The sequence below is a fragment of the Taudactylus pleione genome, unplaced genomic scaffold (genome assembly GCF_031769625.1).
Source record: "Taudactylus pleione unplaced genomic scaffold, aTauple2 ptg000211l, whole genome shotgun sequence".
NCBI classification, from domain to species: Eukaryota; Metazoa; Chordata; class Amphibia; order Anura; family Myobatrachidae; genus Taudactylus; species Taudactylus pleione.
This window is the reverse complement of record NW_028284613.1, coordinates 5250765-5266991: the sequence shown is the minus strand read 5'-3', so window position 1 is coordinate 5266991 and position 16227 is coordinate 5250765. Positions and strand designations below refer to the sequence as shown.

The following is a 16227-nucleotide window of genomic DNA, read 5'->3' as shown; positions in this document are numbered from 1 at the left end:
CTACAGGGGGCCCACCACTGGGGGCAGCTACAGGGGGCCCACCACTGAGGGCAGGTACAGGGTGCTCACTACTGGGGGAAGCTACAGGGTGCTCACTACTGGGGGCCCACTACTGGGGGCAGCTGCAGGGGGCTCACTACTGGGAGCAGCTACAGGGGGCAGCTACAGGGGGCCCACCACTGAGGGCAGCTACAGGGTGCTCACTACTGGGGGCAGCTACAGGGGGCTCACTACTGGGAGCAGCTACAGGGGGCAGCTACAGGGGGCCCACCACTGAGGGCAGCTACAGGGTGCTCACTACTGGGGGCAGCTACAGGGTGCTCACTACTGGGGGCCCACTACTGGGGGCAGCTACAGGGGGCTCACTACTGGGGGCAGCTAAAGGGGGCCCGCTACTGGGGGCTCACTACTAGGGGTAGCTACAGGAGGCCCACTACTGGGGGCAGCTACAGGGGGCCCACTACTGGGGGCAGCTACAGGGGGCCCACCACTGGGGGCAGCTACAGGGGGCCCACCACTGAGGGCAGCTACAGAGTGCTCACTACTGGGGGCAGCTACAGGGGGCTCACTACTGGGGGCAGCTGCAGGGGGCTCACTACTGGGGGCAGCTGCAGGGGGCTCACTACTGGGGGCAGCTACAGGGGGCTCACTACTGGGAGCAGCTACAGGGGGCCCACCACTGAGGGCAGCTACAGGGTGCTCACTACTGGGGGCAGCTACAGGGTGCTCACTACTGGGGGTCCACTACTGGGGTGCAGCTACAGAGTGCTCACTACCGGGAGCAGCTACAGGGGGCTCACTACCGGGGGCAGCTACAGGGGGCCCACTACCGGGGGCAGCTATAGGGTGCTCACTACCGGGGGCAGCTACAGGGTGCTCACTACCGGGGGCAGCTACAGGGGGCTCACTACTGGGAGCAGCTACAGGGGGCCCACCACTGGGGGCAGCTACAGGGGGCCCACCACTGAGGGCAGGTACAGGGTGCTCACTACTGGGGGAAGCTACAGGGTGCTCACTACTGGGGGCCCACTACTGGGGGCAGCTACAGGGGGCCCACTATTGGGGGCAGCTACAGGGGGTTCACTACTGGGGGCAGCTACAGGAGGCCCACTAATGGGGGCAGCTACAGGGGGCTCACTAATGGGGGCAGCTACAGGGGGCTCACTACTGCGGGCAGCTACAGGGGTCCCACTACTGGGGGCAGCTACAGGGGGCTCACTACTGGGGGCAGCTACAGGGGGTCCACTACTGGAGGCAGCTACAGGGGGCAGCTACAGGGGGCCCACTACTGGGGGCAGCTACAGGGGGCTCACTACTGGGGGCAGCTACAGGGGGCTCACTACTGGGGGCAGCTACAGGGGGCCCACTACTGGGGGCAGCTACAGGGGGCTAACTACTGGGAACAGCTACAGGGGGCCCACTACTGGGGGCAGCAACAGGGGGCCCAATACTGAGGGCAGCTACAGGGGGCCCACCACTGAGGGCAGCTACAGGGTGCTCACTACTGGGGGCAGCTACAGGGTGCTCACTACTGGGGGGCCCACTACTGGGGGCAGCTACAGGGGGCTCACTACTGGGGACAGCTACAGGGGGCTCACTACTGAGGGCAGCTACAGGGGGCACACTACTGGGGGCAGCTACAGGGGGCTCACTACTGTGGGCAGCTACAAGTGGTTCACTACTGGGGGCAGCTACAGGGGGCTCACTACTGGGAGCAGCTACAGGGGGCAGCTACTGGGCGCTCACTACTGGGGGCAGCTACAGGGGGCCCACTACTGGGGGCAGCTACAGGGGGCCCACCACTGAGGGCAGCTACAGGGTGCTCACTACTGGGGGCAGCTACAGGGTGCTCACTACTGGGGTCCCACTATTGGAGGCAGCTACAGGGGGCTCACTACTGGGGGCAGCTACAGGGGGCCCACTACTGGGGGCAGCTACAGGGGGTTCACTACTGGGGGCAGCTACAGGAGGCCCACTACTGGGGGCAGCTACAGGGGGCTCACTAATGGGGGCAGCTACAGGGGGCTCACTACTGCGGGCAGCTACAGGGGTCCCACTACTGGGGGCAGCTACAGGGTGCTCACTACTGGGGGCAGCTACAGGGGATCCACTACTGGAGGCAGCTACAGAGGGCAGCTACAGGGGGACCACTACTGGGGGCAGCTACAGGGGGCTCACTACTGGGGGCAGCTACAGGGGGCCCACTACTGGGGGCAGCTACAGGTTGCTCACTACTGGGGGCCCACTACTGGGGGCAGCTGCAGGGGGCTCACTACTGGGGGCAGCTGCAGGGGGCTCACTACTGGGGGCAGCTACAGGGGGCTCACTACTGGGAGCAGCTACAGGGGGCAGCTACAGGGGGCCCACCACTGAGGGCAGCTACAGGGTGCTCACTACTGGGGGCAGCTACAGGGTGCTCACTACTGGGGGCAGCTACAGGGGGCTCACTACTGGGAGCAGCTACAGGGGGCAGCTACAGGGGGCCCACCACTGAGGGCAGCTACAGGGTGCTCACTACTGGGGGCAGCTACAGGGTGCTCACTACTGGGGGCCCACTACTGGGGGCAGCTACAGGGGGCTCACTACTGGGGGCAGCTAAAGGGGGCTCACTACTGGGGGCTCACTACTAGGGGTAGCTACAGGAGGCCCACTACTGGGGGCAGCTACAGGGGGCCCACTACTGGGGGCAGCTACAGGGGGCCCACCACTGAGGGCAGCTACAGAGTGCTCACTACTGGGGGCAGCTACAGGGGGCTCACTACTGGGGGCAGCTACAGGGGGCTCACTACTGGGGGCAGCTGCAGGGGGCTCACTACTGGGGGCAGCTACATGGGGCTCACTACTGGGAGCAGCTACAGGGGGCCCACCACTGAGGGCAGCTACAGGGTGCTCACTACTGGGGGCAGCTACAGGGTGCTCACTACTGGGGGCCCACTACTGGGGTGCAGCTACAGAGAGCTCACTACCGGGAGCAGCTACAGGGGGCTCACTACCGGGGGCAGCTACAGGGGGCCCACTACCGGGGGCAACTACAGGGTGCTCACTACCGGGGGCAGCGACAGGGTGCTCACTACCGGGGGCAGCTACAGGGGGCTCACTACTGGGAGCAGCTGCAGGGGGCCCACCACTGGGGGCAGCTACAGGGGGCTCACTAATGGGGGCAGCTACAGGGGGCTCACTACTGCGGGCAGCTACAGGGGTCCCACTACTGGGGGCAGCTACAGGGGGCTCACTACTGGGGGCAGCTACAGGGGGTCCACTACTGGAGGCAGCTACAGGGGGCAGCTACAGGGGGCCCTCTACTGGGGGCAGCTACAGGGGGCTCACTACTGGGGGCAGCTACAGGGGGCTCACTACTGGGGGCAGCTACAGGGGGCCCACTACTGGGGGCAGCTACAGGGGGCTAACTACTGGGAACAGCTACAGGGGGCCCACTACTGGGGGCAGCAACAGGGGGCCCAATACTGAGGGCAGCTACAGGGGGCCCACCACTGAGGGCAGCTACAGGGTGCTCACTACTGGGGGCAGCTACAGGGTGCTCACTACTGGGGGGCCCACTACTGGGGGCAGCTACAGGGGGCTCACTACTGGGGACAGCTACAGGGGTCTCACTACTGAGCGCAGCTACAGGGGGCACACTACTGGGGGCAGCTACAGGGGGCTCACTGCTGTGGGCAGCTACAAGTGGCTCACTACTGGGGGCAGCTACAGGGGGCTCACTACTGGGAGCAGCTACAGGGGGCAGCTACTGGGCGCTCACTACTGGGGGCAGCTACAGGGGGCCCACTACTGGGGGCAGCTACAGGGGGCCCACCACTGAGGGCAGCTACAGGGTGCTCACTACTGGGGGCAGCTACAGGGTGCTCACTACTGGGGTCCCACTATTGGAGGCAGCTACAGGGGGCTCACTACTGGGGGCAGCTACAGGAGGCCCACTACTGGGGGCAGCTACAGGGGGTTCACTACTGGGGGCAGCTACAGGAGGCCCACTACTGGGGGCAGCTACAGGGGGCTCACTAATGGGGGCAGCTACAGGGGGCTCACTACTGCGCGCAGCTACAGGGGTCCCACTACTGGGGGCAGCTACAGGGTGCTCACTACTTGGGGCAGCTACAGGGGGTCCACTACTGGAGGCAGCTACAGGGGGCAGCTACAGGGGGCCCACTACTGGGGGCAGCTACAGGGGGCTCACTACTGGGGGCAGCTACAGGGGGCCCACTACTGGGGGCAGCTACAGGTTGCTCACTACTGGGGGCCCACTACTGGGGGCAGCTGCAGGGGGCTCACTACTGGGGGCAGCTACAGGGGGCCCACTACTGGGAGCAGCTACAGGGGGCAGCTACAGGGGGCCCACCACTGAGGGCAGCTACAGGGTGCTCACTACTGGGGGCAGCTACAGGGTGCTCACTACTGGGGGCAGCTACAGGGGGCTCACTACTGGGAGCAGCTACAGGGGGCAGCTACAGGGGGCCCACCACTGAGGGCAGCTACAGGGTGCTCACTACTGGGGGCAGCTACAGGGTGCTCACTACTGGGGGCCCACTACTGGGGGCAGCTACAGGGGGCTCACTACTGGGGGCAGCTAAAGGGGGCTCACTACTGGGGGCTCACTACTAGGGGTAGCTACAGGAGGCCCACTACTGGGGGCAGCTACAGGGGGCCCACTACTGGGGGCAGCTACAGGGGGCCCACTACTGGGGGCAGCTACAGGGGGCCCACCACTGAGGGCAGCTACAGAGTGCTCACTACTGGGGGCAGCTACAGGGGGCTCACTACTGGGGGCAGCTACAGGGGGCTCACTACTGGGGGCAGCTGCAGGGGGCTCACTACTGGGGGCAGCTACAGGGGGCTCACTACTGGGAGCAGCTACAGGGGGCCCACCACTGAGGGCAGCTACAGGGTGCTCACTACTGGGGGCAGCTACAGGGTGCTCACTACTGGGGGCCCACTTCTGGGGTGCAGCTACAGAGTGCTCACTACCGGGAGCAGCTACAGGGTGCTCACTACCGGGGGCAGCTACAGGGGGCCCACTACCGGGGGCAGCTACAGGGTGCTCACTACCGGGGGCAGCTACAGGGTGCTCACTACTGGGGGCAGCTACAGGGGGCTCACTACTGGGAGCAGGTACAGGGGGCCCACCACTGAGGGCAGCTACAGGGTGCTCACTACTGGGGGCAGCTACATGGTGCTCACTACTGGGGGCCCACTTCTGGGGTGCAGCTACAGAGTGCTCACTACCGGGAGCAGCTACAGGGGGCTCACTACCGGGGGCAGCTACAGGGGGCCCACTACCGGGGGCAGCTACAGGGTGCTCACTACCGGGGGCAGCTACAGGGTGCTCACTACCGGGGGCAGCTACAGGGGGCTCACTACTGGGAGCAGCTACAGGGGGCCCACCACTGGGGGCAGCTACAGGGGGCCCACCACTGAGGGCAGGTACAGGGTGCTCACTACTGGGGGAAGCTACAGGGTGCTCACTACTGGGGGCCCACTACTGGGGGCAGCTACAGTGGGCTCACTACTGGGGGCAGCTACAGGGGGCTCACTACTGGGGACAGCTACAGGGGGCCCACTACTGGGGGCTCACTACTTTGGCAGCAACAGGGGGCTCACTACTGGGGGCAGCTACAGGGGGCCCACTACTGGGGGCAGCTACAGGGGGCTCACTACTGGGAGCAGCTACAGGGGGCAGCTACAGGGGGCTCACTACTGGGGGCAGCTACAGGGGGCCCACTACTGGGGGCAGCTACAGGGGGCCCACCACTGAGGGCAGCTACAGGGTGCTCACTACTGGGGGAAGCTACAGGCTGCTCACTACTGGGGGCTCACTACTGGGGGCAGCTACAGGGGGCTCACTACTGGGGGCAGCTACAGGGGGCCCACTACTGGGGGCAGCTACAGGGGGCCCACCACTGAGGGCAGCTACAGGGTGCTCACTACTGGGGGCAGCTACAGGGTGCTCACTACTGGGGACCCACTACTGGGGGCAGCTACAGGGGGCTCACTAATGGGGGCAGCTACAGGGGGCTCACCACTGGGGGCAGCTACAGGGGGCTCACTACTAGTGGCAGCCTCAGGGGGTCCACTACTGGAGGCAGCTACAGGGGGCCCACTACTGGGGGCACCTACAGGGGGCTCACTACTCGGGGCAGCTAAATGGGGCCCACTACTGGGGGCAGCTACAGGTTGCTCACTACTGGGGGCAGCTACAAGGGGCTCACTACTGGGGGCATTACAGGGGGCTCACTACTGGGTACTTATTACAGGGGGCTCACTACTGGGGGCTTATTACAGGGGGCTCACTACTGGGGGCATTACAGGGGGCTTATTACTGGGGGTCACTACTGGGGGCATACTACTGGGGGCATTACAGGGGCATTACTACAGGGGGTATTATTAGTACTGGGGGGAATGCGTGAGGGGCACCATTACAGTGGGCATTGCATAAGGGGTACCATTACAGTGGGCATTTAATGTTTTAGGGAAACTACTGTGGTCATTGTGTAAGACCTAAGTTAGGGGGGCCCCTTAAAAATGTTGCTATGGGGCCCAAAAAGTTGTAGTTACACCCCTGCCCACATCTAAAACAAAACCATTCAGCTCAGGCAGGATGACCCTACTGCCGCATCTAATGGCTTACTGTGATCGCTGGTCCTGTATATGATGGAATTATGACACACAATACACTTTGTATGACACATATTAAAGCTGGATAAGTGCTAATTATGCTCTATTCATGGACTGGCCACACTCACACTAAAATCAAGCATATGGAAACCCCCCTCTAGAAATCCTGTATTTGCCACTGACAAAAATCCTTGGAGAGAATTTAGGGCAATATATTGGACGCTGGTTGAAAAGGGAAGGATAGAGAAGTGTTCCCATTGTTAGACAGTTTTCGCCATTGATAAAATGTTGCCTATGGACAGTGGCACCATCTAGAGGCTTTTAGAAGATACTGCAGGACACATATACTCTCAATTACATTCCAATGATTCAACTTTCAGCAACACAGTACTATGAACAACCCTGTTTTCATCAGTGAGTTGATCCATGGAAGAAACTTAAATTGTAAAGTAAGTGATATTGGTAAAGCAAACAATATTTTCACTTAATGCAAAGAATGTAATAAGTTTTAATGCATCTTCTCACCTCAGCCCCTTGGTAAGGTATTTAATAGAACAAGAGATGTGATGGAAATAAATACGTATACAAGATAACAGTAAATTAACATAAGTTTAATGTTGCAATAAAAGACATAAAAAACATGTCCACAATGTTTTTAAACTAAACATCAATTACAGTTTTAGATTATTTAATACTGACCTGTTCATTCTATATAGACATTTACAGGACCACTAAACCTAAATACAGTTTGTCTAATGCTAATTAGCTGCTAATAATATTCACAAATGTGCATGTAAAAGTTCTAGTAGCCTATCAGAAGGGAAGGTGTTAAAGATAAAAGTCCTGGGCTCGGGGGCAGATAATATCCTGACCTCAGTGTAAGCTCACTGACGAACACTATAACCAGCCACCTATCACATAGAACAATTGTTTACACAGAACTTGGGAACTAATAACATATATATTAGTGATTGTAATGAATATCTCTTTTATATAGGTCATACAAGTATAACCAGTGTGGTAGTTCACTAATCTTCTTCTTCTCTTGTGAATGTGAAGCGACCCATACATGGACGGGGTGCAAAGTGATAGCATCTAAATCTCTATCTCTTACACTTTGTGTAGTGTAAGTTTAGCTCAATTACTGTTAATTATATGTATTTCCTTGTGATGCTGTTTATCTCACTACACATAAACAATAAGTTTATGTGTATGGCTTGAATGTTCCCTGCACTGTAGGAAGAAATTTTACACACAACAGGTGAATAGAGGATACAGTATGTATGTATATATGTTAGGCACCAATAGGGGGTACATATACATTTGTCTGACAACAGTGTAAGTTATGGCTCTTTTTGAGGTTCCTGAAGAAAGTTAAGCATTTGAGCCCATTCACCCAATATTCAGTATGAAGATTACTCTGCCCAGGAAGCGGTCAGTCTTATGATCATTAATAATGTCATGGCCATTTATTTTGCATTGAATGGTGACATCGAGATTTCTTACCACCTCTGTGAAATGCATTGCAACTAGAGGTGAAGTGTAATTTACCTAAAACAAAAACAAGAAAAATATAGAAAATATTTCAGGCATACATTTCTTTATGATAGACGTCATATAATGATGGACATTTAAAAAAAAAAAAAAGAAAACCGTTCTGTGGGCTTGATTCAGCTTAGGACGGAATTACAAAGCTGCACACAAGCAGCTTGCAATTCTGTGCTTGTAATTGTGGTAATGCAGCAGGAGGTGTCACGGACATTACTTATCCGAGCTGCAACGCAGCATTGTATAATCTGCGGGAACATCGGCCGGCTAAGTGACCCATGGGGCCATGCAAGCCCGCTGCCGCAGGAGAAAGAGGCCAGGAAATCTCTATCAGCAGACGGAGATCCTGGTCAATCAATGACAGTCTGCTGCCAGTCTGCGTGTTTGATACATTAGGATACAGAATGCTGCACATATGCTGGTGGTAATACACAAATACACCTCTGCTGCTTGGCCCACACACAAACAAAAGGAGCAGTTTCACATTCTATGGCCAAATTAGGCAGAGCTGGCTACTTTGTGGTCAAGGTAAGTAGACAGATATTAATTCTAGACTGGCAATGTGGCCTCCACTTGCCCACACACACAAACAGGCAGTGAATGGTTATTTGGTAAATGAGAGACATTTCTACAATGGCCTAAACTATTTCCATTGGATTATTCATGTCATGCCAATTGTTTTGGAGCCACCAACAAATCCATACATATGAAGTCACGGATCTAGGTCTCTGTGTTTTTGGAAGACACCTGAAGAAAGAGAATTGCCCATAAAATGTTGTGTTGTTTCTTTGCTTGCATCACTAAAATCTATCCCTTACAGGTACCTGTGTGTGGCCTCTCAGCAATTATGTCAAGGACAATTTTGGAGTTTTGGGGAGAAAACCTGTTCTCAGCTTGTACCAGGCACATAGAGTCATTTGTGCTCCATTTGTGAGATAACTATTGAGCCAGAATAGGAGTGAACAGTTATTGATCACACAAAATCTCCAACATACCGTGGATGCATATAGATAAAGTTATCAGGAAATGGCAGGAAAATAATATTTCATAGAACATATACTTACATGTGTAAGCTTGCCATAGTATGGATAATACATAAGGTCGAAGTAATTTGCAGGGTAGAAATTGACTGCTCCTAAAAGACTCTGATTACCTCTCTAGATAAGAAAATATGATTATTATATTGTAAAATTTATTTTGAAGAATTAATTTGTAATTCTACTAATCTTGAGCATAAAGTCCATCTACAATTCATGCTGGTGATCAAAAAAGGAAAAAAGCATTATTGGCGCATTTTTCTGTTCTTGTAGCAATCTTCTGTGCTAAAATTACCAACTGTAACTGTAAAGGGGCCTATCCATTAGCAGATAAAATGAACGATTGAACGAAATATCATTCATTATATCTGCTAATGGATAGGCCCTGAATGATGACAGATGCGCACTTCCGTGGCCGATAAATCGCATCTATCATCTCTCCAACATGTTGGTCAATTATAGCATATAGCGGCTGTACGATATTAGCAATATTGTGCAGTTTATATGCGGTAAACGATGAGCGATGAAAGATATTAGCAGCAGCTACAGAGTGCTGCAGAGGAAAAATCCACTCCCTGAATGATGTCATGCGATATCGTTCATCGTTCGGCAAAATCTGTCATGTACATGACAGATATCGTTCAGCACAGTCACCGGAATTTTCAAGGGATCTTTTGTCTTTCATCGCTCAGAAATACATCTGCTAATGGATAGGCCCCTTACCTGTAACTTGCTCTGTAAGAAAAATGACTGTTCCATGTGCGCTTTTCTGTCAATAATACTCACTGTGATAGCAAATTCACTGTCTTTACTGGTGCTATTGTACAGACCCTTCTGCACAGCTGTAGGTGAAAGTACATTTCCTTATATATACCTGTCCATTCATATGTGGGATTGCCAATAGCATTCTGTAGAGTATTATAGATGGGCATGACTAGGCATATTCTTGTTACATATGCACACACTTATGCAATCCCCTAGGTAAGTATTTAGCATTCATTTCGTAGGGCTTTAGTTTACCTGAGACATATGCACTTGTCAGGGCCGACCCAGGTCTAGAAAACTTGGAGTGCCCCCCCTGACCCAACTATGGGCCTGATTCATTACTGATAGCAACTGATAGCAACTGTGATTACACATGCAATCGGCCGTTTGTTGCGTTCTGCTTATGCATCACGTATGCGCGTACTGGCCACTGTGATTGCCAGTGACTACGCAGACCCATCGGAGAGTGACTGACAGGAAGTGCCGTTTGTGGGAGTCGACGGAGGGGTGGTTGGCGAAACGCAGGCGTGTCAGTGCGTTTGAATGCCGTTCCATGGGCGTGCATAAATTATCCACTTTGATGCCTTACGCAGCCTGAATACTCATAGCGTGCAATGAAGTTAGCAATTCCTGAGTAAGGTCAGAGCTTGTGCAAGTGTGCGTGAGGCTGCGATGGTACTCTGTGTTTTAACGATGCTTTTGCAGTCTTGCTAAGAACTACGGATGTGTGTAAGGTAAAGTGGGCGTCCTTATGTTGTGCTGCGATGGCATAGCGATCGCAATGGACTAGCACACTATCACAGTGAGACTGCATGCGTAATTGCTATTGCAATCGCAGTTGCGATCCTTGCTGATTCAGACCCTGTATCCATAATTCTTTTATTAACTGAAAAAAATACAGAGAAATTCCAAGGAGTCCAGCTCCCACAGGGATATAACACACATTGGCCCCCACATTGGAAAAAAAAAACCCCACAGGGATATAACACACACATTGGCTCCCACATTGGAAAAAAAACCCACAGGGATATAACACACACATTGGCCCCCACATTGGAAAAAAAAATCCCACAGGGATATAACACACACATTGGCTCCCACATTGGAAAAAAAACCCCACAGGGATATAACACAAACATTGGCCCCCACATTGAAAAAAAAAACCCCACACACATTGTCTTTGTCAGGAAAAAAAAACACGCACATTGACCCCTCACAGGGGGTAAAAAACACATTAGCCCCCAGAGGGGAAAAAATACAGCACACATATTGGCCCACACAGGGGGAAAAAAAAACACAATCCCCCATAGGGAGACAAAACACACATTGGCACCCACTGGGAAAAAAAATATATTGGCCCCACAGGGGAAAAAAAAACACACACATTGGCCTGCATAGGAAAAAAATAAAACACACTGATTTAACATTTGCTCCCACAGGAAAAAAATAAAATAAAACTCACATTTATTCATCGTCCCCACAGGAAAAATAAAATAAAATAGAACATACATTGATTAATTTCACTGACACCCCCCCTCGCCTCCCCCCAGGAGACAGCTGCAGAACTAATTGCAGGAGACCAGCCTCTAGACCAGTGAGTGTCTCCAGTTGCACCACAAAGTCCAGATAAGTGAGTGCCTTTAGAAAAAGGCGCAGGCAGACCAGTGAGTGCCTCCCTTTAGAGCAGGGGTGGGGAACCTTTTTTCTGCCAAGGGCCATTTTGATATATAGAACATTATTCGCGGGCCTGGAGCAGGCCACACCCCCTCCATGTGATGTCGCACAGGGGTGGGGCAACAATCGCCTGTGATTACAGCAATACCCAAAGCATACTGAGGATGTTCCAGGGAGCTGTAAGGGCAGTGGTGTGACCATCTGAAGCGTCCTAAGGATGCTCCAGGCGGCACTGCTGCATAGGTTCTGGCTGCAATGTGCCATTCTAGGCACCCTGCTAGCCAGATGAGGCTAGCAGGAAAAAGCTCAGAGGGCCAGATCAAATGATTCCGGGGGCCTTATATGGGGTGGAACTTGGTTCTATTCATGGGCCCTAAACACTGTCCTCAGCCACGAGAACCTCATCATTGTCCTCATCACCATCCTCAGCCCCTCATCACCAACCTCAGCCCTCATCGCCTCAGACCCTCATCACTTCAGCCATCATCACCATCCTCAGCCCTTAAGCCCCGTCCTCAGCCCCATATCACCTCAGCCCTCATCACCTTCCTCAGCCCCTCAGCCTTCATCACCTCATACCCATCCTCAGCCCCTCATCACCATCCTCAGTCCCTCATCACCTCAGTTCCCACTTAGCTGTGCGCAGCCAGCACCGGAGTTATAGACTCTGGGCTCTAGAGTGTGCCCAGAGTCTATAGTGTATGCACAGGTCACCGGGAAAATGGCTGCGGTGGCCATTTTCCCTGTACTGCGCATGTGCAAATGATGGGAAAATGGCCGCCGTGGCCATTTTCCAGTTGGTTTACAGCGCCGGATCCCCACGCTGAAGTGGGACTCTGGAGAGGTAAGTAATATTATGGGTGCAGGGTGTGCGGGGGCCCCCTGTATCCAGGGGCCCATGTTCCCCGCACACCCTGCACCCATTATAGATACGCCCATGCTGACCTCATCACCTTAGCCCCTCATCACTGTCCTAAGCCGTTCATCACCTCAGCCCTAATCAGCTCAGCCCTGTCCTCAGCCCCTCCTCACCGCCCTCAGCCCCTCATCACCTTAGCCACTTATCACCATCCTCATCACCATCTTCAGCCCTCATCACCTCAGCCCGTCCTCAACCCCATATCATCTCAGCCCTCATCACCAACCTCAGCCCCTTAGTAACCTAAGCCTACATCACCTCATCCCCATCCTCAGCCCCTCATCACCTCAGCCCCTCATCACCTTAGCCACTTTTCACCATCCTCATCACCATCTTCAGCCCTCATCACCTCAGCCCCGTCCTCAACCCCATATCATCTCAGCCCTCATCACCAACCTCAGCCCCTTAGTAACCTAAGCCTACATCACCTCATCCCCATCCTCAGCCCCTCATCACCTCAGCCCCTCATCACAATCCTCAGATTTTTCAAATCTTGCAGAGAGATAAAGTAGAGAGAGATAAAGTACCAACAAATATACTTCTAACTGTCACTTACAGGCTGTACTAGAAAAATGACAATTAGGAGCTCATTGGTTGGTACTTTATGAATCTCCAAGATTAAACAAATCTCCCCCATAATCTTGTCTGACTCCTTTAAACCAGCTTTGCATGGTCTCTAGATGCCGCCAATATGGGCTTTTTAAATTATTCTGAACCAGTTTGGCATGTTCTGATCTATTTGAGCCTATGAGCCTACAATCTCCATATATATAGTCATCATCTATCTAGGGGGCCATGTAGTGAAGTTCATCCATCATTGCCAATGCCTCCAGGTAAGAGTGTATTTGGGTGCTTATTGATAACAGCTGGCATTCTAGTGGACCCATTCTCATCATCAGCAGTTTCAGGTCATGCAAACAGCACATGTGCATCACTGGGACACTGGAAATAGAATATTTGGGAATTTTCCAGGTGCTCACCCTTCTAGCGTATATATTTTTATTCTCTCCTTAGATCCAGTGAAGCGATTCATTAGAATAGAAGTGAGTAAATATGAAATGTAGATTTTAGGTTTATTTTTGCAGTTCTCACCCTCATCACACTTAATAAATATATACAGATGGTTATTATCATTTATACAAATAGATTTATTCTACAGTAGGTTAAATCTGACAATTAATAAACAATCTCAAATTAAGTACTGAGAAATTTTCTTACATGAATTCCACAGGCCACATTTATTGGTGTTCCCAAACCAGCTTTAAATCCGACAATCTAGGAAGAAAATAATGTTTACTGTCCTAATACAGACAAAAATATTGGCTACATCTCATTTATTTTGTCAGTTGTATTGCAACATCAATTATCACAATTTGCTGACGGATTTCACACTTCATTTTCATTCCCTTAATTATGGATGTTCAGAGTTATAAGCATGGCTGGAGATACTAGCTTTAATCTACGAGTGTAGTGCGTAAAACAAAATGAAGCAATATGTCATCCCAATAAGTGGTTTCAATTCCAGGGGCTGCAAACTTTTGTAAACATCCCTGGTACTCCCCAAATATTGACTTTATACAAATAGGGTCCAGTCTTCAATATATAATTGTTTGATATATTTGTTTATCATATCTCTACATAAGCAAAAATAAATGTTTGATATCCCACACACCCCTTTATCTACAGTAACACCCTTTTCTCCACAATTTTGTGGGCAAATAGCTGACTGGTTAAGGCTAATTAGCAAAAGTGGATTAAAATAATAATAATATAACACCATTAATGTTGTTCATCGTTATTTTATTTTACCCGGTTCATCTTTAGCAAGAAACATGGTTTCCCTTGAGAAAAACCAAAGGTCGGGTCCTCAATTCCAGAGCAGTTCTGTAGTTGTGAGCGTAGGAACTGACAGGCTTTCCTCTCCTCATGTTCCTCTCCTTCCTGGAGGAAGTACTGTCCTGGTGTACATTCCACATTGTTAGCTATTTGTGTATCATCATCATAGGCTATGAATAAATAAAACATCACAGTTAAATAATCAAAGGCTTGAGTTGCCTCATAAGTGGGGGGTCAAACTTCTCCCCTTACACAGTGTTAGCAGATCGTGATAAGAAAAGCCTGGTGTAAAAGAACAGGGTGCCAGCAGTCTCAGAAAAATAATTTTCAAAAGCTCTGCTTGACTTCAATGCAGGGGTGCTTAACATGTGGCCCTTCAGCTGTTGCTTAGTGCAAATTAGGTGAAGAAAGGGTATGCAATCGGGAAGCCGGCTGACGTAAGCCCGACAGCCGGCTTCCCGACTGCTTTATCCTGGCGAGGGTTAAATGACAGGCGTCTAATTCTAGACGCCTGTCATTTTACAGACGCCGGGAGACCGGCGCCCGGCATCCCGATCGAAGTGATGCCGGGCGCCGCTGTGGACAGCCGCAGGGGGAGGAGGGTTAGGTTTAGAGCTCCCAGGGGGGACTTAGGGTTAGGCACCCCCAGGAGGTTAGGGTTAGGCTAGGGGGACTTACAGTTAGGCACCCCACTGGGGGACTTAGGTTTAGGCGGCGGGGAAGGGGGGTTAGGTTTAGGCACTTAGAGGGGGGATTAGGGTTAGGCACTGGGGGGAAGGTTAGGGTTAGGCACCCCTAAGGAGGGTTAGGGGGTTAGGTTAGTTCGTACTTACCTGCGGACGATCAGGATTTTCAGCCGTGTCGGCCTGCCGCTGTAGGGATTTGAACCGTATGTATTCCGAAGAAAGGGTTCATTCCCAGCAGCTCTTCTTGTAAGAAGGGCTCAAACCAGACTTCAATATTATATCGCTCTTTGTATATCAAGAAAAGGAACCTGCCATTACCCAAGCATATGGCAATCTCAGAGTGATGTGTTTTGCAAGGTGTCCTGCCACAAAGACAGAACAATCTCTTCCAACCAAGTCTAAGGCACAAGATCCGTAGGCAAGTCATAACTTCTGTACTGTATAAGTCATAATGAATGTAAGCTCTCATGAGCAGGGCCTTCTTCCCTCACGTGCTTCTCCTTGCCTTAATTTTACTTTCATTTGCAACGGCACCTAACACTTGGTTGCTGACACCCTGCTTCTTATTTAGGTGCTATGCAGCAATGTTTATAAACCATGTCCTTGTCCTGCATTGTTTGTACTGTTAATAACCGTTTTCTTGTGTACTCATTTGTTTCTGTACTGTTTAAGGTGCTGCAGAACCCTTGTGGCATCATATAAATAAATGATAATAATAATAATAATAATAATAATAATAAACTACTGGACATGTATACTAGCGGAACTGTACCATGGCTGCTAAAGCTGGTAGGAGAGTGGAGAACCTACTCTCTTCATTGGTCTGACTTTCACCAACACATTTCCGGATTCCGTGGTAAGTTGTTTATCAAATCTCTGACTGCTCTGTGTTTACCTAACATTTGTCTCAATGCAATGGACAGATCGGAATGAAGAGTTAATGAATCTAATTTGATTCAAATGCTACAAAACCTTAGACATCAACATTTCATATATGCTGCAACTGTGCTCGGGCAGCACAGACAGTGTAATGGCATTAATGCCTCACAGCACTGAGGCCGTAGGTTCAATTCCCATCATGGACCTAACTGTGTAGAGTTTGTATATTCTCCCTGTGCTTGCGTGGGTTTCCTCG

At 51.8% G+C, this 16227-nt stretch overlaps 1 protein-coding gene across 1 annotated transcript in view; it reads right to left on the bottom strand.

Annotated features, from left to right (window-relative positions):
- Positions 1-7217: 7217 nt before the first annotated feature.
- Positions 7218-16227, bottom strand: part of ATP1B4 (ATPase Na+/K+ transporting family member beta 4) — a 91357-nt gene continuing 82347 nt past the window's right edge. Inside the window, exons 6-9 of the mRNA XM_088478202.1 lie at positions 14380-14576; positions 13789-13845; positions 9240-9332; positions 7218-8178 (exon numbers count right to left, since the gene is read on the bottom strand). Coding sequence (XP_088334328.1) covers positions 8020-8178; positions 9240-9332; positions 13789-13845; positions 14380-14576 — 506 coding nt within the window. The 3' untranslated portion in view covers positions 7218-8019. The remainder of the gene's footprint in view (positions 8179-9239; positions 9333-13788; positions 13846-14379; positions 14577-16227) is intronic.